Source organism: Sarcophilus harrisii, chromosome 5, assembly GCF_902635505.1.
Source record: "Sarcophilus harrisii chromosome 5, mSarHar1.11, whole genome shotgun sequence".
Lineage (NCBI taxonomy): Eukaryota > Metazoa > Chordata > Mammalia > Dasyuromorphia > Dasyuridae > Sarcophilus > Sarcophilus harrisii.
Window position 1 is genome coordinate 110,363,349 of NC_045430.1, and position 25,208 is coordinate 110,388,556.

Here is a 25,208-nt window from a genome sequence, read left to right on the forward strand (position 1 = left end):
TGTGGGATTGGGTTTTGTTTCAAGCCTAGCCTTGGGCAAGCTGGTGTAGTTTCACTGCTAGTAGCATGGTGTGTGGTAGGGCTGAAGATGCTGAGTAAGCTCAGAGCAAGGTCAGTTCATGATTTTTGTTTTTTTCTTTAAACTTTACTTTGGATTCCAAATGTCTATGGAGTTATTTTACCTTTAGCATACCATTTCTGTTTTGGAAATGTTTGAAAAATCTTAGGCTCAGAGATGTCTAGACCTCATCTTGTTTGTCCCATGGCCCAGAGGTTCAGCGTTAAGGATTTAATTTCTTTTTTAACTTCCTGGTAAGAATGTTTCACATATATTGTATAGGGAATATAATTATTATTGTTATAAATGCAGGGTTCATGAATTCAGATTGTATAAAGTGGAAACCACAATAATTTATAAAGAATATACTATAAAGAAAAAATAACTCACTTTTTATAACTATCAAAAGTCTAAGGTTCTACAGAGTAGTTATATACCAGGCTTAGAAGACTATTATCTACAGAAAACAAAGAATAAACCACACTGAGTTATTATAAAATCATTGAATTGTTCTAAGGCTAATGTGAAATTTTTAGTGTAAGACTTTCATTTTCTTATATTTTCACTTTTTCCCCTAATAATATCTGATTCTTCTTAAGTCATTCATCAACATTCTCCATTTTTAATCAGAACTGGCTACCAAAAGCTTGAGTTCTAAATTTTTTGTTCTTTTCTCTGCTTACATTAACTAGATAACTTTATTTATACATTAACTGAATAATAAAGACAAGATTTATTTTTGTAGAACATTTATTTCTTTCATGAGAGACATTCAAAAATTTTTTTTTTGTCACTGAGAAGTCATCTCAATTAATACATATGTATAGTTTCTTCCCCCAGGGCATCCTGCTTCATAGTAGCGAAATGAAGCTGTGATCCATTTTACTACAAGTAAAATGTTACAAAATATTTACAAGAAATTAAAAAAAAATAAAACAAAACAACCAAAACCAGAAGTAAAAACACAAAAAACACTGGATGAAATGCATTGGTTTCTGACAACTACTCCAGTGACTTACCTAACCCATTTAAGAAAAGGATTTCAAAAATAAAATTACAGACACTAAAATCTTGTCTATCTCATGCCTCCAAAGAAAAAAGGAAATGGTGGTGGTGGATATAGTAAAGATGTGAAGGGACACTGCTATAGAAGTTTACCAATCTACTCTGAATGAAAAATCTTCTTCTTCTGTGCAGTGAATTCTGAACAAAGCTAAATAACATTAAGACAATCCTTGCACTGAAGTTAGAAAATGCTCTGGCAGAGTAAAAGTTAACTTCTTTGTACTCAGGTCCAATGTATAAGAACTCCTTCCTTTATGAACCATGTTTTCTAATAGGAATTTATGGGATTAAAACTTCCCCTGGCATCACAGGCTGTCACAGTAGTCCCTCCATCTCTTTCATGAAAGCTTCATATACATCATCCTTGGTTTGTACTGAAACAGGAGCAGAGGGGCCAGACTTAGGAACTGCTTTGGCAAGGGGCATAGTAGAATCCTCTTCTGACTTTCTTTGGGGAGCAGCAGTAGCTCCTTTGTTTTCTCGTCGAACCCTCAGTGCAGTGGGCACAAACCGGGTAATTTCTGCCTTGGGATTGGTGATTTGTGGCTTGGCACTGATGGTTGCTGTGGCTTTCTTCTCAATAGTGGCTGCACTGGTATCATCTACTTTGGGTCTCTGGATCAAATTAGGCGGGGCACTTAAAACCCCTGGATTCGGCAAGGGAGCTGGTGGGAAAAGCCCAGGTGGAGCAGGTCCAAGTGGAGGCACCAAAGGTGGGCGCATCATACCAGGACGGGGTGGAGGGATACCTATTATGAAGAAAACATGCAAAATGAACATACCATATGACTTAAAAAAAAAAAAAAGTTTTTTTAGGTAAGTGACAGAACTTATAGGATAGTTATCATGGAAAAGTACTTCAATCTAAACCCTTTACATTGATATACTTGGCCCTATTCAGTGTTCTTATCTTCCAATTAGTCATCCATTATTTGACAACTGGGTCCATTCCAAACTTGCTATCTCATCTGAATTTGGCCCTCACAATACTGCATAGCAAGGACAGCTTGGTGGCACAGTGGACAGTGCTGGCCCTGGAGCCAGGGAGACCCATCTTTGTGAATTCAAATCTAGCCTCACACACTAGCAGTGTGACCCTGAGCAAGTTACTTAACCATTTTTTGCCTCAGTTTCCTCATATGTAAAATGAGTGGGAGAAGGGATGGCAAATTACTTCAGTATCTTTGCCAAGAAAATCTCAAATGGGATCACAGAGAGTTAGACACGATAAAAATGGCTGAACAAATAGTACACAGCAATATTTTTATCACTCCTTCACTATCACAGTCCTCACAAAGACAGTTCCAAACCTACACTTTCTCAAGCCCAAAACATGAGCTCTGTGCTTACTCATCTCAGTATTGACCCCCCATTCCTTACACTAGTGGAGGGCAAAAAAAAGCAAAACAACTTCTCTTCTAAATAGCATCTCAAAATACTTTTAATGTCACCCTCTTTCTCTCATTTGATTCAGTCTAAGGAAAAGATGATCTTGTTTTTGCAAAGAGGAACTAACAATATTATTAGGTGTCAGAAGATTTGGTTTGAAGTAGGAATTTGCGACTTAACTAGGAGTATGACCTTGGCTAAATCATTTAAGCTTCCTGAACTCATTTTCCTCCTTTAAAAAATAAAGCTAATACTTAAGAGTGTTTCTCAAACGGTTTTTTGAAACTCAAATGAGGTGATTTATGCAAAAGGCCTTTGTAAATCTTAAATTACAATATAATTATCAATTATAATTTTCTTTAAAATGAGGCACTGGATTAGAGGTTCCATTCCAGTTCTAACTCTGATCTTTGCAAAGGTCAACCCTTCCATTTATACCCTTAATAGCTGCCCTTCCGTTACCTTCAATCATGCCCTCTCTTTCACCTCCAATCTTTCTTAATTAATGCACTGCCTACAAACATGACCAGGCCTCCCAGATCTTAACAAGAAGAACAAAAACTTTCTTTGATCTGCAACATAGTAGGCCTTTAATATGTTTATTGATGATTTCTCTCAGGCCGTCTTTTCTTTTTTTTACTACTAAAATCCTAGTAAAAGGAATTGACACTATTCATTATTTCCTTTTTTCTTAGATACTCTCTTTCTTGACTAATATGATACTGCAGTCTGCTATTTTTCTTCTTATTTCACGACATTCCAGTTTCCTTAATACCATCAATTTCCTACCCCTTAAGCATGATTGTTCTTCAAAGGATTTGTCTTCTCTTCTCGCCTTTCTATTTTCTCCATTGGTGATTTCATCTGCTCTCATAGGTTCAACCACTACCTCTCCCTTTTAGACACATTATTTATTAATTATCCATTCAATATCAGACATTTTATCACAAACTTAATATAAAACAGAATTACTTTCTCCTCTAAATTTGTTTGCCCCTTTCCCAAACTTCTTATTTAAAAAAAATTTTTTTCTTGATTAACATGTAAAAAATAAAATTTAAACACTTAAAATTTTTTTTAAATTTCAAATTTCCTTCTTGAGAAGGCAATTTGATATATAAATAATTCATGTGCAGTTCTGCAAATCATTTCTATATTAGTTATATTGCAAAAGGAACCCTTCCAAACCAAACCGAAACCACAGACCGAAAAATCAAGAATAAAGTAAAAATAGTATGTTTTGACATGCATTCAGACTCCATCAGTTCCTTCTGATTTTAAGACCCTCAGAATAGTTCTGAATCACTGTATTGCTGAGAATAACCAAGTCACTCACAGTACAATCATGTTATGACTATGTACAATGTGGTGGTTCTGGTTTCACTCAGTTCATTTGGTTCATGTAAGTCCTTTGTTAGTAAGGTTTTTCTGAAAGTATCCTGTTCATCGTTCCCTATAGTACAACAGTATTTCATCACAATTATATATCACAACTTGTCATTCCCCAATTAATGGGTAACCCCTTCAATTTCCAGTTCTTTGTCACCACAAAAAGGGCTGCCATAAATATTGTTGGATATAAAGATCCTTCCTTCTTTTCCTTTGATCCCTTGGGGGAAGACCTCATAGTGGTACTGCTGGGTCAAAAAGTATGCAGTTTCATAGTCCTTTGGTCTATAAAAAGTGGATCTACTTTACTATTTTCTGTCACATTAGCCAATCTCTTAGATGAGAGGTGATTTCTCAGAGAAGTTTTAATTTGTATTTCTCTAGTTTTCATTTGACTATAGATAGCTTTGATTTCTTCTGAAAACTGCCTGCTCATATCTTTTTGACCATTTAGTAACTGGGGAATGATTCATATTCTTATAAATCTGACTCACTTTGCTATATATTTAACATATACTTCTTATATTTTCTCCCATTTTCCTGCTTTCTATCTAATCTCGGCTACAGTAGTTTATTTGTGTAAAATCTTTTTAATCTTATGTAATAAAAATTATCCACTTTTTTATCTCATAATGTTCTCTCTTTTGATCATAAATCCTTCCCTTATTCATAAATATAACAAGTAAAATATTCTATGCATCCCTTATTTGCTCTTACATTATTTTTTGTCTAAATCATGTACTCATTTTGACTTTATTTCTGTACACCCAGTGTGAACCTTCTATCTCTTTTGAGGTGGAATGCCTACTTTCCCAATAAACTATGTTCTCACCTTATAGAAATTCTGCCTCTTCCCTCTCCTTCACCTCTATAATTCTATATTCAACAACACCTCTAACATCTGTCCCTTTTCTACTCATGACCATTGCCTCAGTTTAGGCTCTCAATATACTAGTTAAGACTACAGCAGCGCATTTAATTAGTATCCTTGCTTCCTTCTCCATAACCTACTATATTCCATAACTGCCAAAATAACCTTCCCTCAGGCATAGGTCTGATTTTGACATTTTTCTGTAATGCATATAACATTCAATGGCTTTCTACTGTCTTTCTAAATAAGATATAAATGTCTTACCTTAGGATCTCTACAATCTGGCTCTAATCTATACCTTCCTGGATTTATCTCCTATTACTCTTCTTCATGTATTGTTTCTATCCAAATTAGCTTAATAGTTTTTGTCCATATTGGATGACCTATATTACTTCCCTCTGTATAACTTCAGAAGCCATCTCTCATACCCTGAGGGTATTCTAGTTCAGATGTTAGTTCCTGTATGTTCAACTGTTTTTCCTATAATCTTCCTCCTACTCTGGTAAATTTCCTCTACTTTCTCAAATTAACATTTTTTTTTTTTTTGGGTATACATTATATCTGTTCTTCTAATTTAAACTCCTTGATGGCTGGGTTTTTGTCAGGTACCTGCTGGAAAGCTTGTGCTTTGCTGGCATGACCTTTTTTAAAAGTTCAGGGGTATCTCTATACTAATATGAGATATTTTACTAGAAACCCAACTAACCCAGGAATTTTAAATACAAGGTGAAATTGGCAATTACTCTTTTTTTCAAGTACAAATTCAAATTTTATAGTCACATTCTTGCTTTAGCCTAAATGAACCAGTTCCATTATTTAGAGTGATACTATTCAGGTCAAGTTCAGAAGCTTCATTCCTATATCTAAAAGACATAATTTCATTCAAAGGGCTTAATTTATTTCCCTAACATTGGACAGAATGCATATGGCATTAAAGACAAAGAATATGATTTAAAAGAATCTATCATTATAAAGGACATAGCATATGCCCTACTGATGATTCACTAATATTTTATGTATCAAAGTAAAATAATTCTCAGATTCAAATTCTGCAAATAGACATCCTTTCTGGCTAACACAAAATGTATATGGCTAGATAACATTTCTTCTTTACTCATACAACATTGAGGAAAAATAATTAAATGTCCTTCTGACTTTCTTATAACCCAATCTAATCCTTTACCTGGAGGTGCTGGGGGAGGTAGCCTTGGTGGTGGTCCTCGTGGAGGAGGACCTGGAGGAAGACCAGGAGGTGGGCCTGGAGGTGGACCAGGAGGTCTGCCTGGTGGAGGACCAGGAGGTAAAAGTCGAGGTAAAGGCCCTCGAAGCCCTGGCATTCCAGGTGGTCTTAAGAATGGAGGAGCTCCTATAAAAGAAAAATTATTAAATCAAAGTAAACTTACTAAATGAAATGTCAGTACAAAAATGAACTATTACTTTAACTTAAGAGTTATTATCTTGGAAAATTAACTAAAATTTGCACAACAGCCATCTGACAAACATTACTCTTTCTTCTATAACCCTAAAATTCATCATTAAAATAGTACCTACTGATCTCTTTGTGAGTAATAATTAAAACAATATAGATGATCACTGTGCTAACAGAATAAGTCTTTTAAGGTCACAATGAAGCACTTTAAAACACTGAGACATAGCTATGGTCCACTAGAAATCAGAACCTCTAAGCAAACTTCTCTGACAATCATAGAAGGTTTGGGTTAATTATTTAAGAAACAGGATCATAAATAAAATGTTTTTACAAACTATCAGCTGGAAATATGAAATACTTTATTCTTTAACCAATTCCCTGGGTAAGAGACTTGGATATCAATATTTTACCTGGAGGTGGACCAGGAGGAAGGCCAGTGGGTGGCCCAGGTGGTCGTAATGGTGGAGCAGGTGGTGGTCCAAGAGGAGGTGGTCCTGGCATGGGAGGTGCCTGTATTTGGGTAGGAGGAACAGATTGTGGAGGTGGTTGCTGTTGTTGGGAAACAGGAGATGATGATGCCCCATCAGGAAGAGTTTCTTCTTTGTGCTGCTGCTGTGTAGTATCTTCTGATTCAGAGTCATCAGAATCTTCCTCATCATCATCCTCTGAAAATTCCTCAACTTCTCGCCCCTCTTCAGGAATTTCCTGACCTGAGAAAAATATACAAATAGAAATATGGTGATGTTAGATAGTTGAAAGAACAATTAATTTACTCTAGATATCTCTCATTATGGCAGAACCACTTAAGACATTGCAATAAATGTCAGAAGCAATGAGGTAAAGTTGAAAGAATATAGGTCGTCGAGTCAAAGAGTTCAATTCTTGGGTTCAATTTCTATGTCATTTATGAGCTAGGTAATTCTGGGCAATGAGATGACTACTTCTGAATCTTGGGTTCTTCAACTCAAAAAGGGAGTACCCATGGTTCTGACCTTACAGGGTTTCTATAAGGATAAAATGAAATATGTAGTTTGTAATCATATGGTGTTCTATATATGTCATTATTATCATTATAATAAGGGCTTTCTGAAAATTGATGCTGATAAAAACAGGAGATATAATCAAATAATTAACATTAATGAAAGGTTTAAGAAAAAATAGGTCTACTGATTCTTCACCTGCCATTCTAAGCATCATAGCTTGAAGAGGTGTCAATTCCTTCATATTTTTCTTTTTCTTTCTTGATTTTCCAGGAACATCAGCAAATCGTACACTAAGACCTAAAAACAAAACAAAACAAAACACTAAAGTTTAAGCTATTCATTTTATGATGGCTATTTCTTCATTTTTTTTTTAATTTTAGTTAAAGTACATATTTTGCTACAATGCCACTTTCTAATGATTGTTAATTAATCTGATATGATTACTGTATTTCCTTTCATCATGTTCTCTTATACCTTTCCTTCTGTTTTCTAAACTTTTGTTTAGTTTGCTTAGGGCTTATTCTTCCCTTAGCTTACCCTCTTTCTTTTCCTCTTCTCTTCCACTGTTTCCTTGTTGAAGCAAATATATTTTTATACCAAATAGTAAACATGCATATACATTCACTTTTTTTTTTCCCAGTACAGATGAGATTCAAATGCTGTTTATTCCTTCTTTTCTTGTTAGTAGACTTCTACTTGTGTTCCCAATTATGTGAGATAATTTTACTAATCCTTGCTCTACTTTCCCCGCCCATCTAAGTAAACTCCTCTAACCTTTTTTTTTTTTTTTTCATGCTTTTCTTAAGGTCATTAAAACATAACAGAACCACTCCAAGATTCTCTGTATAATTAAAACCCCTCCTATAACTGTCAGTTTAAAAATATGCTACACCTAAGTATAATAGAATCACCCTTTTCTAATTATTTAATTAATGCCCAACTGATTGATCACACCTGACTTTTTGTCTTCATTGTTCTCTCTTTCTTCATCATCACGGTGCATGAACTCCTCTCCTTCACTGTCAGCATCTGACCTGTCAGTGTCACTGTCATCACTGCTGTCATCATGCTTATCTTGATCCATGTCTTCAGGATAACCTTCATCTTCACTGGTGCTGGAACCATCATCATCATGACCACGATGAGCTGAAAAAGGAGGAAAGCACAAAAAAAAAAAATTTAAAAACTAAATTTCCTTCAGTTTACTAAACAAAAATAAAAAGAAATATACCAATATTTAGGATATAATGCAATCTACATAACTATATTGTTAAACTACTTTTATCAAGTGATCTATCCCTCATTCATACAGGTAACATGCCACTCATTCCCAACTAGTTTTAAATGAAACCTTGGAAGATTTTTTTTTTTTTTTTAGGATTTAAATAGCAGCAATTTACAAGACAGTAAATTGTAGAGAAAATAGAGCACTAGATGGAATTGAGAAAAGTATTTGGTAATAAATCAATAAAAGAACGTCTTTTCCAACTACGGAGAGCAGCTTCCTGTCTCCACATCTCATTCCTGCATCCCCACCACATTCAACACATCTCTAAGTCTTCTCATATTCCCCACGTTCTGCTCTCTGGAGCACTGTGCTCTCTAAAACACTTCATCACCGACAAAGTGCTTTTCATTTTAAACTACTCCCCTGTCTGGCTCCTATTTTGTGGTATTCATGAAGACCTGGCTTCTCTGGAAAAGTGCTACACTCCTGATCATCTCTACTCAATACTTGTGGCACATTTTCCCCTTCCTCCAACCCTGATCCACTATTCTTATGAGTTAGTCCTTGCTCCCCATTTCTACTTAAAAACTCTTTGCTATGCTTACTCAGCAAACTCCTCCTTTAGATTCACTCTATAAATATATTACCAAACATGATAATGGTGGCAGCATCTATTGGTCCCCAGGTCATTCCCCATAATTTATAAAGGAATTCTGTACTGGGTTTACAATGTTTCTTGTTTGTCCTTGTTCTTCCTTTTATTCCAGGAAACTTCAATTCTAGCCTCACATTCCTCAATCTCAAATCCTATGACCTATTCCTTTTCTGCATCATAGCCAAAGACATGATCCCACTTTCAATCTTTTTTGTTCTCCACAAGTATTCCACATCTGTGATGAAGCATGCTCAAATTTCTTAAAGTGATTATGACCTATCATTGCATTCCTTCCTATAGCTCATTCTTCAAAAACTTATTATTTATTCTCCATATCCAGTATCCTCCATCCCTCAGCATCTTTCATACCATTAGCCCTGATCTGGATTTCTCTTTTCCCAATTTTGGTTAACCAGTTCAATATCATACTGATTCTCTATACTTTCAACTTCTTTTTCCTCTTGTCCTATTGCTAATACCACCTTGCCAAAACATAAACACAATTTATTTCCACCATCTATCTTATTGTCTCCTATTCAATTGCTAGAAGAAGTCACAAAATAGTGCTGAAGACATGCACTATAAATTTAGATTATAGGGGAAGCTATATGGTACAGTGGATAGAACAGTGGCCCTGAAATCAGGAAAACCTGAGTTCAAATACACCTTCAGAAACTTAACACTTTCCAAGTGATCCTGGGCAAGTCACTTAACCCTAATTACCTCCCCCCCCCCCCCAAAAAAAAATTAGATTAGCCTTAATTGTACTCTCACTACAGCAAAACAATAATTTACTTTTCCTTAATTTTCTTCCACACCACTCAAAAATGTTATTTTAAATCTTTTCGAAATTTGAACTTCAAAATCATCTTCTCTACCCTCTTAGCAAATCTCACTTTAGTGCAAAAATAAAGAGGTAATTCAGTATTAGTTTTCTCTTTCCTCTCTGACTACATCTCAAAAGCCCTTGCCACTATCCTCTCAATATAGTGTTTCAAAACAGTTGAATAAATTCTCAGGAACAAAGTTTTTCAGAAAGACATAGCAACTAGAAGAGTTATTACTAAGTCCTCTAAAATGTGGAGTAGATTTAAAATTTGAAAGAAAAAAAAAAAAAAAGATCCGTTTTGTGAAAGCTGCTGTTGCTGTGACAAAAAAGTACGGGTCATGAACAACCAAGACATTACAAGGACTGGAGTGCTAACAATTGGTAAAGCATCATTTTTACTATAATTCCTTTTTTCATTCAATGAATACTTTATCAAAACCATTGTTAGAAGTTCTAAGATTTCTGTATTTAAGTGGTACTGTGGACAAAATGCTGGGCTCATAGTCAAAAAGACCCAAGTTCAAATCCTAACAAGATATTTAGAAACAGTATGACAAGTCACCTAAACTCTTTTGGTCTTAATTTCTTCATCTGTAAAATTAATGAGAGACTCAAAGCCATCTAAGATTCTTTCCAATTCTATATCTATGATTCCATAATCAGGGTGTAAAATATCAAACAAACAAGAAATTTGATACATTTTTTTTAACTTCTAGTAGGCCTGAAAGTCTTTCCTCCATTGAGAGAATGAGGAACTCTGATAAAAATACTATGAATCAGAATTGTTCTCAAAATTACCAAATTAGAAAATGATGAAAGATTTAAGAAATTTATCCAAGAGAAGGGGATAAACTGCTTCAATGACTTGGGAAGTCATTTGATTTAAACCCTAGAGAAAATCTATTGACTACAATCAAGGCTAGACTTGAAAAACTGGATTGTTCAAAGATAAACAATATCCAATGTGATGTGTAGTTTCACAACGAAAAATTAAAGAATATGTTGAAATTTCAAGGCCAAATCATGTAAAACAAGTTGAATGTAGTAAAAGATGGACATACTGTGTAATTTGTTTTACAGATGTTAAAAAAAAATCATTTTACAGGTATTTATTCTCAAGAAGTTTTGTTATTTTGCCTAATGTAATAGTTTTTTCTCAGTCCTCATCTTTCCCTAAAGTCTACAGCATGACTCTGTTGAAGAATCTTTCCTCCTAAAGACTTTCTCTTAAGTTTTTATGTTCCTTCTTGGTTTCTCTTATACGATTTCTTTTCACTCTCCTTTGCTGCATCATCATGCACAATAGGCCCCTAATTATTGGCATGCCTAGGTTTTATCACGAGTCCTTTTCACTCCACTCTCTCTTGGTGACTTTATAGGTTCAGTTATTATCTCCTTGCAGATAACTCCTGAGCTTTATCCTACCATCATGTAACAACACATAAGTCAAGGTATCTCATGCTAACATTTCAAAAACTAACACAATACTTCCCCCTTCCCAAGCCTACTTCTCTTTCAAACTCTTCATTTTTGTCAAGGGTACCAACATTCCTGTAGTCACCCAAATTCACAACCTTAGGGTCATCCTTAATTCTTCACTCTTTATTATTCCAATAAATTCAGTTAGTTACTAAAGTTTAATTTTATCATTATTACACCTTCCATATCTATCCCCCTTTCTTACTCTAGCTGCCACTCTAGTTCAGGCCCTCTAATCTATACTGCCCTTACAACCTCCTAACTGATCTTCCTGCTTCAAAGCTTTCCCCATTCCAATACATCCTCCACACAGTTACAAAATGATTTCCCCAAAGCCCAAGTATAACCAAGTTACTTTCCTATTCAATAAATGCCACTAATATTACCTGTAGGATCAAAGACTACTGTCTGATATTTAAAGCCCCTCTTCACAACTTAGCTCCAACCTACCATTTTAGAATTATACATTATTCTCTTTCATCCCACTCTATGACCCAGTCAAAATGATGTTCTTACTATTCCTTACACATGATACTCCATTTTCTGTCTCTGCACAGGGTGTCTCTCAGGTTTTTAAATACATTCCCTTCTTATTTCTATCTTAGAATCTCTAACTTCTTTCAAAATTCAGTTCAAATGCCACTTTCTATATACAGCTGTTGTTCTTCTCCCCCAACTACTTGTAACTGGCCCCTCATTTTCTTTTCCCTAACTTCCAAACTCCCTTGTATTTATACAGGTTTTCCTGACAAGTTCCTTGAGGGAAGGAAGCATTTCATCATACAGTACAAATGCTTAATAAACTTTTGCTCATTGCTTGCTTATTATTATATTACTGATTCTCTAACACAAATAAAATAATGCTATGATCCATAAGTGAATGTTCATGGAAATGAGTTAAAGCTAATCTTCAACAATTACCTATACAGTAATTATTCAGGAAGTAATTATTGGAAACTCCATAATAGGAGTTATTATTTATTATTATCACCATATTGCTACTTACCTATACAATACAAGCTAAGATAAAACAGAAAAACAATGTGCTCTCTAAGGAAGAAAATATGAGTTTATTTGATGATAGGTATATTTTTGTATTTATTCAAATTTTATTATGCAAATATCTTTTTTTTATTGGGGGGAGGGAGGGAAGGAGTGACTGACTCTCCCAACTTGACTGAGGACCAATTATGGACCCAATACCACTAATGATCAGTAATGGAAGCTTTAATCTGTTTATTTTTCTGATTTGGGTCAGTTCACCCTTCTTTAGATAGTCTGGTGACTCTCCGCTCTTACATTATAATGAAGCCAGACTTTGTGGAGACTTACAAACTCAAGTGATCTGTGAATATCAACCTTCTCAGTGGCAGGGACTACAAATGTATGCCATCATAACCCACTGGCATTTATTAAGAAGCAGAGTGGGGTAAGGGATAAGAAGCAGAACAACTGGGTTTAATCTTGGTATATGTGCAACCCTGAGCAAACCATTTAAGTTTCCCAGGGAACTTTCTAAAACTAGAAATTCCAGAGTGGATACCAATCAATATTGGAGTTTCCCCTATAGGTCTTCTATGCTAATAAAATCACAGCTTTGCCTTCTCCCCATAATCTATTTAGATCAATAGATATAAATATTTTAAAGATTTAAGTGGCATTTGATTTTAAACTTTAAGGACAGATTCTATTTTATGTTTTTTTTTTTTTTTAATCTTAACTGCCTGCTAGTGCTTTTTTTGTAAACAGGTAACTAAAAAGTAGATGCTTCAGCAGAATAATAGATACAGTGGCAGAGGATGTGGGTCAATCCCAGCCTTGATATCTCCTAGTTGTGTGTCATTAAAAGTCACAAGCTACCTGGTCTCACTAATCTATAAAATCAAACAAGCAGACTAAGTTCCCTGCTAGCTCTAAATTTATGAAACTATTATTCTATAATTTTTTTTAACTCAATTAGACTGAAATGAATCTTCAACAAGGCCATATTTCTAGGAACTATTCACTAAATACTCTAGTAACAATGAAAAACAACAGACACAAAAGTAACTTGACATCTTACCAAGTTCTGGACTATATAAAATATCCTCCTCTCGTCGACGAGGGGCAAGCTCTAAGGCAAAGCCCACTTTACGGCCATACATTTGCAGAACCTGGGGAGGAGGTGGCCCAGGGGGTGGGCCAGGAGGCTTTCTGCCAGGAGGCAAACGAGGAACACCATGTCCAAGAAGAGGAAGTATAGAAATTGCCCTGGTGGGAGGTCTGGGAAGAGAACATTTTAATTTATATTCTATTCAAATAGTAAGAGATTCCATATTTTAAACGTAATCAAAGGATTCCTTCTTGAAAAACACTGTGCTATAGTAGAAGGGACAATATACCTAGGAGGCCAGTGTTTATTCCAATTCTGTCACTAATTAGTTCTGGGATCGTGACATGTTATTTCCTCTGAGCTCTAGTTTCCTCACTGGTAAAATAACAAGGTAGGAGTAAGTTATCTCTTTGCTCTTTTAGTTCTAGAACCTTAAGGAATTTCAGGCTTATGTCCACATATTAGAAATACTTTCGGTGGATATGTGAACTTATTGGTATGGGCAATAATAATAATAACAGCAATAGGTATTTATATGGTTTTGCAAACCAATTTAAGCCTCATAAAAACCTATTATCTCTATTTTATAAATCAAGAAACAGACCCAAAGACTTGACTTGCCATGGTCATACAACTGTTATCCAAGACAGGGTCAGTCCAGGTAGAGGGCTCTTTTCACTTTGCTATATGGCCTCTCTACTCCATCCCCTTTTTATTGCACATTGTAACTCATTCATGCCTTTTTACCATGTAGGATTCTTGTGCATAGTTTCATCATAAAGTCTCCAAGAGAGATAGTCCATAGGCCAAAGGACTTCCTCTAAGTTTTACTATTTCATGTGTATTAGTACATTGCTGAAGATGTTATCTCTTATCATCAAATACCACAGAGATATATATTATCAATTTCCCTTTAACACATTGCATTTGGGAGATCACTTAGTGCTTAATAACTACTATTTAACTATGATGGTGCTTATTTACCCATAGGCAGAAGTTTTTTTGAGAATGGAAGGTGGCTGTGCACCAGGCAATGGGATGTCTTGAATCAATATATTAGAAGGAGCATGAGGCATATCTGGCAATGGGATGCTTTCCACTTCAACATGCTGAGCATTCTGGGGGAAAAAACCCAAAAAACAAACAAGTAGATGGTAAATCAATATAGAAAAAAAGGAGATACACATAATACAGGAATATCAATTCAGTTATTTTACAAACTGGATTAATTTCTACTCAAATGTAAATATGAAATAACAGCACTAATTCTTACAATATAAAGTCTTACATTAGTTATACCATAACATTCTCTTTACCAAATGACCTAAACAGTCAATTTTTTCTTTGAATTCTACCCTTTTTTGGTTGTGATTTGTTCGAAATAAAATAGAAATGATGAAAAACCTTGTACTTAAGTGAATACAATTTAATATTCTGAGTAAATGGAAAAAGGATACTATTAAATTTTATAATAGCATCAAATTAAGGGAAGAAATAACTTAAGAAATAAGTTTAACTTAATTATCATAAAGAACACTCTGATCACACACTACAGAATCAACAAATGTAGAAAAAACTTTTTGCTGTAAGTAGTAAACCTTCTTCTTCTCTTAAGGAAGGTAGTAAGCTTATAGAACATATTCTTGGAAAAATAGTGACAATAATTTTCCAAAGGATAGTATGGCTATGTACCCAAAATAATGTTTTACATACCATCAGCTTGTTTTTCTCCTAGGAGGGATTCTTTCATTCCAGAGAACTGTCTCAAAATACCTTTATTCATTGATAAAAACATTCTTTCCTTTATTGTACAGATAAGTCTTATTAAACCTACCACCACCACCATTCTATTCCCACTGCAAGATGTCATTTTTCCTAAAAATTTTTGGTCCAATTTATATGTAACTTTGGGGCAATTTGTTGTTTGTTTTAAATAGCAGTTACAAAATATTTATTTAGAGAATTTTCATAGTTAGGTTTTAGTACTCTTTGATAGAAAGCTTTAAGCTTTCTATCAAATATAGCCAAATATTATTTATACCAAAGGGAGATACAGTACATAAATGAAATGTCTTCAAGTTGAAAAGTCTTGTCAATTTTTTAAAAACCAGAAATAAAATTAATTGGTTTTGATGTTCCTTTTCTTCATAAAAAACAAAAATAAAACAAAAATCTGATTACCTTTACTGCATCGAAGTATTGGCTAAGCTGGGCCCTCTTCTGCTCATATTCCACCTCTAATTTTCGAAGCTCTTTGTAGATATCTGGGTTTTCTTTTTCATAGAGTCTGAGAATGCGTTCAAAAGTTTCACGAAGCTTTTTTCGTTTATCTTTTAGCACCTTTTCATTTAGCTGTGGCTGCTGTACTGGGTTGAACTCTGATGGAAGAAAAGATTACTATTATTTTTTAAAACTTTAATTTTTATATAATTTTAATTTATTATTTTATTTTTGAAGAGTCATTTTCTTGGGATTACATATGATTCATAGAGAGATCAGATTTTAGAAATCATAGATTTCTGGAGCAAGGGAGCAAACGTCATAGATCATCATTTGCAAGTACTTCATTTTATAGATAAATTAAGATCCAGAGTGTTAAGTCACATAGGTTGTAAGTGGAATAGCTATTAGTTTAAATCCAGGTCCTCCCATTCAATTCAGTACTTTCTACTGAACCACACTCAAAGGCTTAGCTATCTATGATTGTCATTTTCACCACCACCAAAACAAACAAACCCCAAAACCAAAAACCTTAGAAATAGTCTCTAACGACCAAGCACCAAGCACATGCTATTCCCAATTCAGAGAAATAGTATTGAATTTAACTTCCTCAAGCAAATATAAATTTTGATAAATATTTTTCTAAGAATGACTGCCCAAATGACTCAATAAACCAAAATACTTGCACAGAAAACTGGAGGGGCTTCAAAAGTCTAGCCCTTCTATCTCCTCTTACTTACCCATCTCATCTAATTTCTCCATATCCCTGATAATCTGTTTGGGATCCTTCATCTTTAGTACTGCTGCCCGTACCATCATTCGTTGCTTCTTATTCTAAGAATATTAAAAGATAACAAAGAGTTGAACTAAAAATAATCTTTGATTTCAATTAAATTAAAACTAAATTGTGGTTTTTAAGCTTCTGCTCATATATTTTAAGGTTAAAAGTTCAACTAAAAACAATTATACAATTTAAAAAAAAAAAAACATTTAAAAATTCCTATTGGGTCTTTAGTAGAGTTCTATACTATGATTTTAATATAAAATGTAAGTGCAGTGGCTTCTTCAGTAGTGTGTGGATAAATGCTAAGGCAACTTAAAAAGGATTAACAATCATTTCTGGTCAAATTTTCTTTTAAAATTTTCATTGTGGTCTATAATACAAAAACAGCAGGGAATCATTTATACATTCATGTAATTATCAGTTTTATATGAATAAAATGAATTTTGTTTTTCTTAAAAGGTCTAAGAGCAACAGATTTCGAAGTGATGCTAAAATAAGGAAAACAATAGAAAATTTAATTTTCTGGAGCCAAAGAACCTTGTACAAATTATACCAAAGTATACAGAGAGAGAGAGAGAGAGAGAAAGAAAACGCACATTAATGCCAAGAAATTTTCCTTCAATGTTTTTTGTGATTCTAACTGAGGCCAAAAGCTTTTTGCACACTTGTTCATAATATAAATAGTTAACTTATGTTTCTCTGGGTGGGCGGGATACTTTAAAAACAAAGATATGGGTTGGGAAAGGTTTTACATGTATCTGAAAAGCAAAATCAATGTAACTCCCAACAAAATATTTTTTATTCTACAAAATAAGAGCAAGCTAATTTGGAAACAGTTGATTCATAAATTTTATTTTATTTTTTTTTAAAACAACATTGCTCAGTTCAATAGTGTAAGTAGCTATTTTTTGGGGGGAGGGAGAAACATACCTTTTTTAATTCCCTTTTCCGGGCTTCTTTTCCTATAAAAGAAAAAAAAAAAAAAGAACATAATATAAAATCCCAATCATTGGCATTTCCTTCTTTGTGCCGATTTCTACTAGCCTACATTTTTAGTGCCTAAAAGCATCTTCCCCCAAAGACCATATTTCAAGTTGTTTCTTTCAATAATAAAAATAAGCTACTAAATGATTTTAGAGCTTATTTGGTGCTTTGTGTTTTAAGACTATGATTAAAATTCTAAGTCTTTATTAGAAAATCACTGATGTAGCAAACTGAAAAAAATACAGGTTTTGTATCACAGTATTATCAAAAAACTGAATGAACCCAGAGTCTTTCAAAATTCCTAAAATCAAGAGAACATTATACGTGTGTGTATGGATACATATATTTAGTTCAGCCATTTACACAGTATAATCAAAGAAAAAAGTCTTTTGGATGATAACTTTCCCCCACATTCATGTCAAAAAGTTTAAGTTGGGGAAAACTAAATACCTTGGCAAAATAGACTTTCCTAGCTTAGTTATTCTAGTAATAAAATTAAGATACAATAGACCCCTTAATATTGTAACATAATATTTGTTAAACTTTGCTTCACATATGGTGTATACTTACGAGCCTGGTCAGTGGGATTCATGAACTTCCCACTCTTGGTGGATGATGTAGATCTCCGTCCCATTTTCAAAGGTTATAAGGTTTTGTCAATTAAGAGAGAAAAAAAAAATCTAAAGAAAAAAAAAAGAATTTTGGTTATCCTCTTAAAGTGCTTTTCACTTTTAGAATACTTATCTTTCGGTAACTTTTCTTAAAAGCACACTGCTGTATGTTAATTCTTTTTCAAGTATATGAATTTATCTAGGACTTTGAATTTGGAGTTCCGATAAATTAGATTCTGTTTCCTAGAGGATATATGACCAAAATCATTAGCAGAATCAAGTATGTCACTAGCATTTGTCTTTCAATTGTTGACTGTGTTTCTGAATGGTAATAAATTTGAAGAACAAAATTGATATCTTTTAAAAATCAATTAAATTTTAAAATGAGCATAAAAATGATGAAATCAAGTCAATTTAAATTACTAGGATTTATGATGCAGGGAAAAATATATTTTATTATAGCTTTTTATTTACAAAACATATGCATAGGTAATTTTTCAACACTGACCCTTGAAAAACCTGTTCCAAATTTCCCCCTCCTTCTCTGGATACTAGGTATTCCAAAACATGTTAAAATATATGTTAAATCCAATATATGTCTACAGAGGAGATATTTTCTTTACAGATTGGCATATACAGATATTATGTCTTTTCTTACCTCTATTATTCAAAATAAGTTACTAAAAGTTAATCATCCATCCATATGTCTGACAAGCATTCACTCTCTCTTATAGGTCCAACAAATTAGTCTGTTTGAAGACCACTAGTGAAAACACATTACTTTCTGAGGCAGTTCATTCTACTTGAGGATAGATCTCAAGATTACCAAGTCTTTCCTCATGTCAAAAAATTTGCCTCTTATTTCTTTTGTCCATTGCTTTTAGTTCTTCTTCCCTGTGGTGCCAAGTTAAACAAGTTATCTTTCCCCCCACATGATAGCATTTCAAGTACTTGTAGACTGGTTATCAAATCTTATCAAATCGTTTCTTTTCCAAATTAAAAATCCCTACTTTCTTATTTTCACATGGTTCTACTTATAGAGATTTCTTTATAAGATCTGAACTGATTAAGACAGATTACATTGTTACTAGAATCTCCTTTCTGGAAAAAGAAAAAGCCTTTCTTTTAACACAACTTAAGTCTGTCTGGCTATGAGCTGGCAATGCTGACTCATAATGAACTTGTAATACATTAAAACTCCTACTTGTTATTCATAAAAATTATCTCACCATATAAACTGCTGTCTGATCTTATTTTAAAAATTAACTTCTTTCTGTACAATGTACCTTGAATCTAACAGACACTGTTAATAGTCACTAAATATAAAGCTTTTTTCTCAGATTCTAAATGCAATATTGAATTCAATTCTATGTTTTAATAACATAAAGAATAAACTATAAAATTGATAATTTATTAGTTCATTTAGCATCAAGAATGTTGACAATATCAAATATAACAATTTTTCTTCCTCAGAATTTAGTTGTGATTTAATACAAAAACTGGACTTTCCATATTAAGAAAACTAGCACAAAATACTGAATTATCATCAATTCTATTAAATTCAATTAAGAATTTAAGGCACCCCTTACTCCCAGTATAGTTTTTAAGGGATTGTGCTTTGACCACATGCTGGCTTCTGATTAACTGTTAGATGATTCAACTATTCAATGCAAAAACTGGAGTACTGAAGATTGGAAAAGTATAATATTCCCTGATGAAACTCACTTTTTCATTCAAAGTAACACACCAAAACTACAATCAGCATAAGTCTTAGGTGATTCTCACACTTTTTCATCACACTGTTTAACATTCACCTGCAGAAAATATTTTGGGCATTTTTATTTCTGGTAGGCTTGGAACTCTTGTGATCAGAGAAGCAAAACTTTTCTAGAAATACACAAATTTCCAAATAAAAATAGAACATAGCAACAACATTGTTATCATGCCACAAATTACAAAAGGTTAAGAAACTTATGCAAGAGGATAAAAACATGCTTTCGATGACCTGGGAACTCACCTGATTTAAACCCCACGGAAAATCTATGGATTATAATCAAGGCTAGATTTGGAAACATGAACTTTTTGTCATAGTTACAGTTAATATCCAAAGCATATGCAGAATTAACATTACAAGGACCAGGCGTGTCAACTGATACAAAATTTTATTACAATTTTACTGTGAAATAAACATTTTCATCTTATCTCTATGTTTATCTTACGGATTTTTTAAAAATGCACTGCATAAACTGGTGCCACTGGGTCCTTCAAGATTTTCTTAAATCCCGATTCTCCTAGTGTTGAAGAATATATGTATAAAAATTCTTATGAACTCAATGATGAACTGTGTTAAAATAAGTGACTGGACTGTAGCAAAAAAAGAAAAAAGAGGACATTTCAAGTTTTCCCCTTATATGTAAAAAGTTGTAAAGTTTATATTTAAGACAATAAATTTAATTATTTTACTTTATTCTAATCAGCATGCCCCTTGAAACTCAAATCTACTTGAAATTTCATTACTCATAAAATATGCTAATTACAAAGCTTATTATCAAATGAATTATTTGAAAAGCAATTACATCACATAGTAGGTACTTAAAAAAATCTGTGTTCCCTTTCGCTTCCTAGTCACTTTGAAGTTGAGAATAAAGATAACCCGATTTCTCATCTTAAAGAACATCTAGAGAAATAGCTATTTTAATTTTTTTCCTTTCAATAAACAAGAGAAAAATGAAAGAATTAAGATTGGAGGAAAGTCTAACACTTGAATAAACAATTTTAACACTAGAATAAACTTGTACCACCTCACAATAATGCCTAATTATATGTCTTCTCTATGGGGTATTGGATACATGCCTTATAGGGAGTCAGTAATCTAAAAGCACAAAGACAACCACAGAGGGAAGCATTAGTAGCTATAAGGACCACAAGGTTACTTTTCACTAATATAGTGTTGTAGTAGAACTCTGTGACTATAAATGAGATACACTATCTTAAGTATTATGGCAAAATTCTAGAATATTAAAGCATAATGTGAATATGAAAGTAAGTGGTAATCACTTTGAGACAGTATTACTATATTAAGAACCATTTGTACCTGGCTTAATAAAATGGGTTTTTGTTTTGTTTGGACATAAAGATTTTAGGGAATAAGAGATATATAGTATTTAGATTTCATAAAGCATTCAACAAAGTCTCTTATAATAATATCCTTAGGGATTGATGGATTAATCTTGACCTGGAAAAAGACTTCTAGTGGAATGCTCTAGGACTCTTTATATTCAATATTTATTAATGGCTTGGTTGAAGGTATAGATTGTGTGCTTCCAGTAGAACGCTCCAGAACTCTTTTTAGTCAACATTTTTATTAATGGTTTGAGTGATGGTATGGATTATTTGCTTGTATCATTTTCATTTGGCACTAAACTAGGATGCATGGCTAATATGTTGAATAACAGAGTTAGGATCTAAAAGGATTTTGATAGGCTATAATGATTGGCCAAATTTTCAATAATTCTTCACTCTCTAGAACTATGGACACTCATTCCACTAATGTAGAGAATAACTAATCCACACTTCCTATTTAATGTTTAGCCAAGTTTACCAATACTATATAGAGGATCTGAGGCCTTCTAGGCATTTTAACATTTCATCAACAGTAAGCACAACAAATTTACCTGTTAGCCTTCGTTCTTATTAAACAATAAGATTATCCTTTTCAGATCATACATTTCCTTTATAACTTTTACATTACTTTTTAAGTGCCATTCATTAGTCATGTTACCAGAATACCAGTATAACATCAAAATGCTAATATAACTGAAAGCACTGCAGAATTCCCCTCTTCATTTAAAAAAAAAAAAAAAGAAGCAAAAGTCATTTTAGAATATGTACCTCACCACTAATATGCTCTTGAATCCCAACTGAACTCTCTTGTAACAAAAACAACTTGATCATAACTCCCTGAGAAAGGCAAGCTACATAACACTGGAAATTTGCATTATTCCTCTATTTTTCTCCTGTGAGAATTATTAGGCCTCTTTTGATATCTGTGCATTTAACCAACGAGACTTCAGTACCCTTACGTCAATGTAATGAATTATCTGTAAAAGAAAAATCTCACAGAATCTTGGACTTTAAAGAGATTTCAGACTCTAGTGTAACTTATACTTAAACCAAGGATATCCTTTTTCAGCATCACTGACAAATAACTATCCAGCTTCTGCTTAAGCAGTCAAACTCTCCATTCAGTCTTCATTACTATGAAGATTATCTTTAAATCAGGCTCTATGTGTTGCTCCATATTATCTAACCACTATTCCTTCTCTCTCTTGAGGCTAAATGTATCAAGATTAATCCCTCCTTCGATGAGGGGTGTCAAATTAGACAATCTGGATAACCTCTCACCCCCACCCATTAACTGGTTAATGTACTATATCTATGTAGTTTAATGGTTTGTTTTCTATTGCTTTTCAGCCTAAAACTAATCAAAAAGATCTAGCTATCTTCCTAACTCCAACTCATGGATATATAAAAATCTAAGCCAAAATGGAATAAGAATTTGGAATCATAGATAAGATCCTTCATATTCTTCTTATTAGACTACATGTAGTAGACAGGGGGAGAGGAGGAAACATTCCAATCCCATGCCTCTTATTTAGAAATAATTTTCCTGGGTTTTCTTCTTTTCCTTTCTCTCTATATAGAACAGATGCTTGTTTTTCACATAAATGACTTATTTGAAGAGGCTCTCTGAGGATTAACAGAAGAGGTAAAATGGATTGGGAGAAACTGATCACGTTTCTCTTTTATTTTAAAGCTAATAGAAACAACACTTATAAACTGCAGCAATGAACAAAGGGGGCGAAAACTGGCTAATCAGTTCATATGGAAAAAGTCCTGGTGTTTTTAATGGACTGCAAGCTCAAAACCTCAATAACATAAATCAAAGTAGTTAGTGAAATCATAGGCTATATTAAATGAAACATATTATCCAGAAAAAGGAAAACAATTGGCCTATTCTCCTTTACCCTGATTAGATAAGAGGTCTGTGTACCAGCTTTAGGAAAGATACTGACAAATTGGAATGAAATTGGAGGGAGACCAGACATAAATGTCCAGTTGAAGAAATTGGGAAAATTTAGTCTAGAAAAGAAAAAACTGAGGGAAATATAATCATGTTCTTTTGTGTACAATGTATTCTCATATAAAGATTTGCTCTCAAGGAAAAGTAAATGAGACTAATTTTGATCAGCACAGCCAGGAACAAAGAGTGATTGCAGAGAGATAGATGTTGCATTGATATGCAAAAGAAAAAAATTTTCTTCAAAATTATTTCTGGATCCCTTTAGATGCAGGATATAAAATGGAAAGTGGGGCTCTGGAGCCCCTGGTTCATCTATCTCAGTTCCCATACCTACATTTTAAGTGGGAAAGTAAACAAATTACACTATCGGACTACTTTGACAATTTGTCAAGAGGCACACAATATTTGCTTTACCTATAGTTGTACTTTTAATAAGGAGTACTGTGGCCAGAGTACTCCAATGCTTCTTGAAGACAAAGAAGCTAGGTTCAGATCCCAACTATTCCTGCTGCTTGGGCAGCTCAAGGAACTTCCTTGGACCTCAGTTTACTCATCTGTAAAATGAGAGGATGAACTAGATTGCCTTTGAAACCCCATTTACAGCTCTGAGATCTATTATTAAAGTTATACAGGTAACAACTCCAGTCGTTCCCCAATCCTTCAAAGCCTTTCGTTTCTCACAACTTGCCCCCCTTTGATTACAACAGATTCAGAAACTGGAACAAATATCTGAAATCGCAGTTTAGAAAAGCTTATTCTTGCCCAAATGACAGTTGCTAGAAGAAACCCATAATACCTTCGGATCCTCTGAAAAGCTAAGGGAGAAAGCTAAGAGCGAGAGCTCGGCTCAGCTCCACGATTCGGGCTCAGTCCCTCGTACACGGGGGCCTGGCAGGGTCCCGCTTGCCGAGGAAGGGTAGCCACAGTAGGGGCAACCACAAAAGGCATCCCAGGCCCCGGGGAGAAGCCGCGGTGACGAGCGATCCTCCCCCGATTCCAGGTCCACAGACGGGACCACAAGCACTTTCCTAAACCTAGTGCAGCAGCAGTGCCACAAACGAGCCCAACCGAGTCAGCAACCCGACCCGCTGCGAATCTCTTCCCCACGGCGAGGCCGGGATCAGCAAGACTCCGCCGCCTCCTGAGAATAGGGGTGGATCTTCTCCCCGACGCTTCAAAGGACCGCGCAGGCGTCCGGAAGTAAGGGACAGGGGATAAGGAAGCGGGGAAGAAGAGCCTCGAGATACCCTCGAATTTACCTTTCGGCTGCTCGCTGGAGGCAGCGAGGGTCACCGGATCGCGCGCGGCGCCAACTCGCGTGCCCTCCTCGCTCTCTTTGGGCCGGGAGCGGGAGGCTTTTACCTTCGCCTCTCGCTCCGGGGCCTAACCCGCCGCCATCTTGAAGCCGCGCGCCGCACCGCCTTATTTTACGTCACTTCTGTTTTCTAAGTGCGTTGCTAACGTCGCAAAGTATTTCCGGCTCCTGGAGCCATAGAGAGAGAGAGAGAAAGAGAGAGAGAGCGCGCGTGCGCGCGAGAAGCTATGGGCTAGAGAAACTTCCGCTTCAGAATTAGAATTTGTAGGTCCCACCACGCGCTTTCCCAGTGCAGACTGGGAAGGAGGTGGCCTGGGTTTCCGGCGTCGCTACGTTACTCTTTTAGACCCACCCCTCTTCCCATCCAGCTCTCGAGACCCAAACATAGCCTTCGAATGCTCTAGTTGAGGGCGGGGACGGAAGAGCTCAGAAAAGTGAATCAGGAATCTGATTGGCTGGAGAGCTGTTCCTCTTTGTCCCACCCTCGTCTTCTGCGGCCGGCGCGCATTGTAGAATGACTAGGTTCTCTGTGGACCCTTAAGTCAGCAATCTGTGTTTTAGCGCCTTCTTTCACCGTTTCGTGCACATTCACCCTTATGCTCACGCTCACTGAGTCAATGAGGCGCTAAGTTGCCATCGTTTTTCTTTAGTCTCTGGAGACATCCAGAGGAATAACACTGGTCACTGTATGAGTCGACATATTGCCTCTCACCCGGACTAACTAGAATTGCTTACCTGGCTAGGC

General features: G+C 34.8%; 1 protein-coding gene across 3 annotated transcripts; it reads right to left on the bottom strand.

The window, feature by feature from the left end:
• Positions 1 to 789: 789 nt before the first annotated feature.
• WBP11 (WW domain binding protein 11) lies at positions 790 to 24,571 on the bottom strand. 3 transcript variants are annotated; one of them, XM_031938335.1, is made up of 12 exons: positions 24,408 to 24,571; positions 18,025 to 18,134; positions 17,401 to 17,432; positions 16,427 to 16,520; positions 15,648 to 15,844; positions 14,451 to 14,584; positions 13,437 to 13,636; positions 8,138 to 8,329; positions 7,379 to 7,480; positions 6,611 to 6,910; positions 5,955 to 6,137; positions 790 to 1,871 (listed from the first exon to the last, which is right to left on the bottom strand). In XM_031938335.1, exons 2-12 carry the CDS (start codon positions 18,086 to 18,088, stop codon positions 1,438 to 1,440), a joined length of 1,932 nt encoding a protein of 643 aa, XP_031794195.1. In that variant the 5' UTR covers positions 18,089 to 18,134; positions 24,408 to 24,571; the 3' UTR covers positions 790 to 1,437. The 3 variants fall into 3 exon arrangements, with proteins under 3 accessions (XP_031794195.1, XP_031794197.1, XP_031794196.1); XM_031938337.1 differs by lacking the exon at positions 24,408 to 24,571 and adding an exon at positions 23,945 to 24,297 and having other exon boundaries at positions 1,438 to 1,871; XM_031938336.1 differs by lacking the exon at positions 24,408 to 24,571 and adding an exon at positions 19,791 to 19,879 and having other exon boundaries at positions 1,438 to 1,871.
• Positions 24,572 to 25,208: the final 637 nt, after the last annotated feature.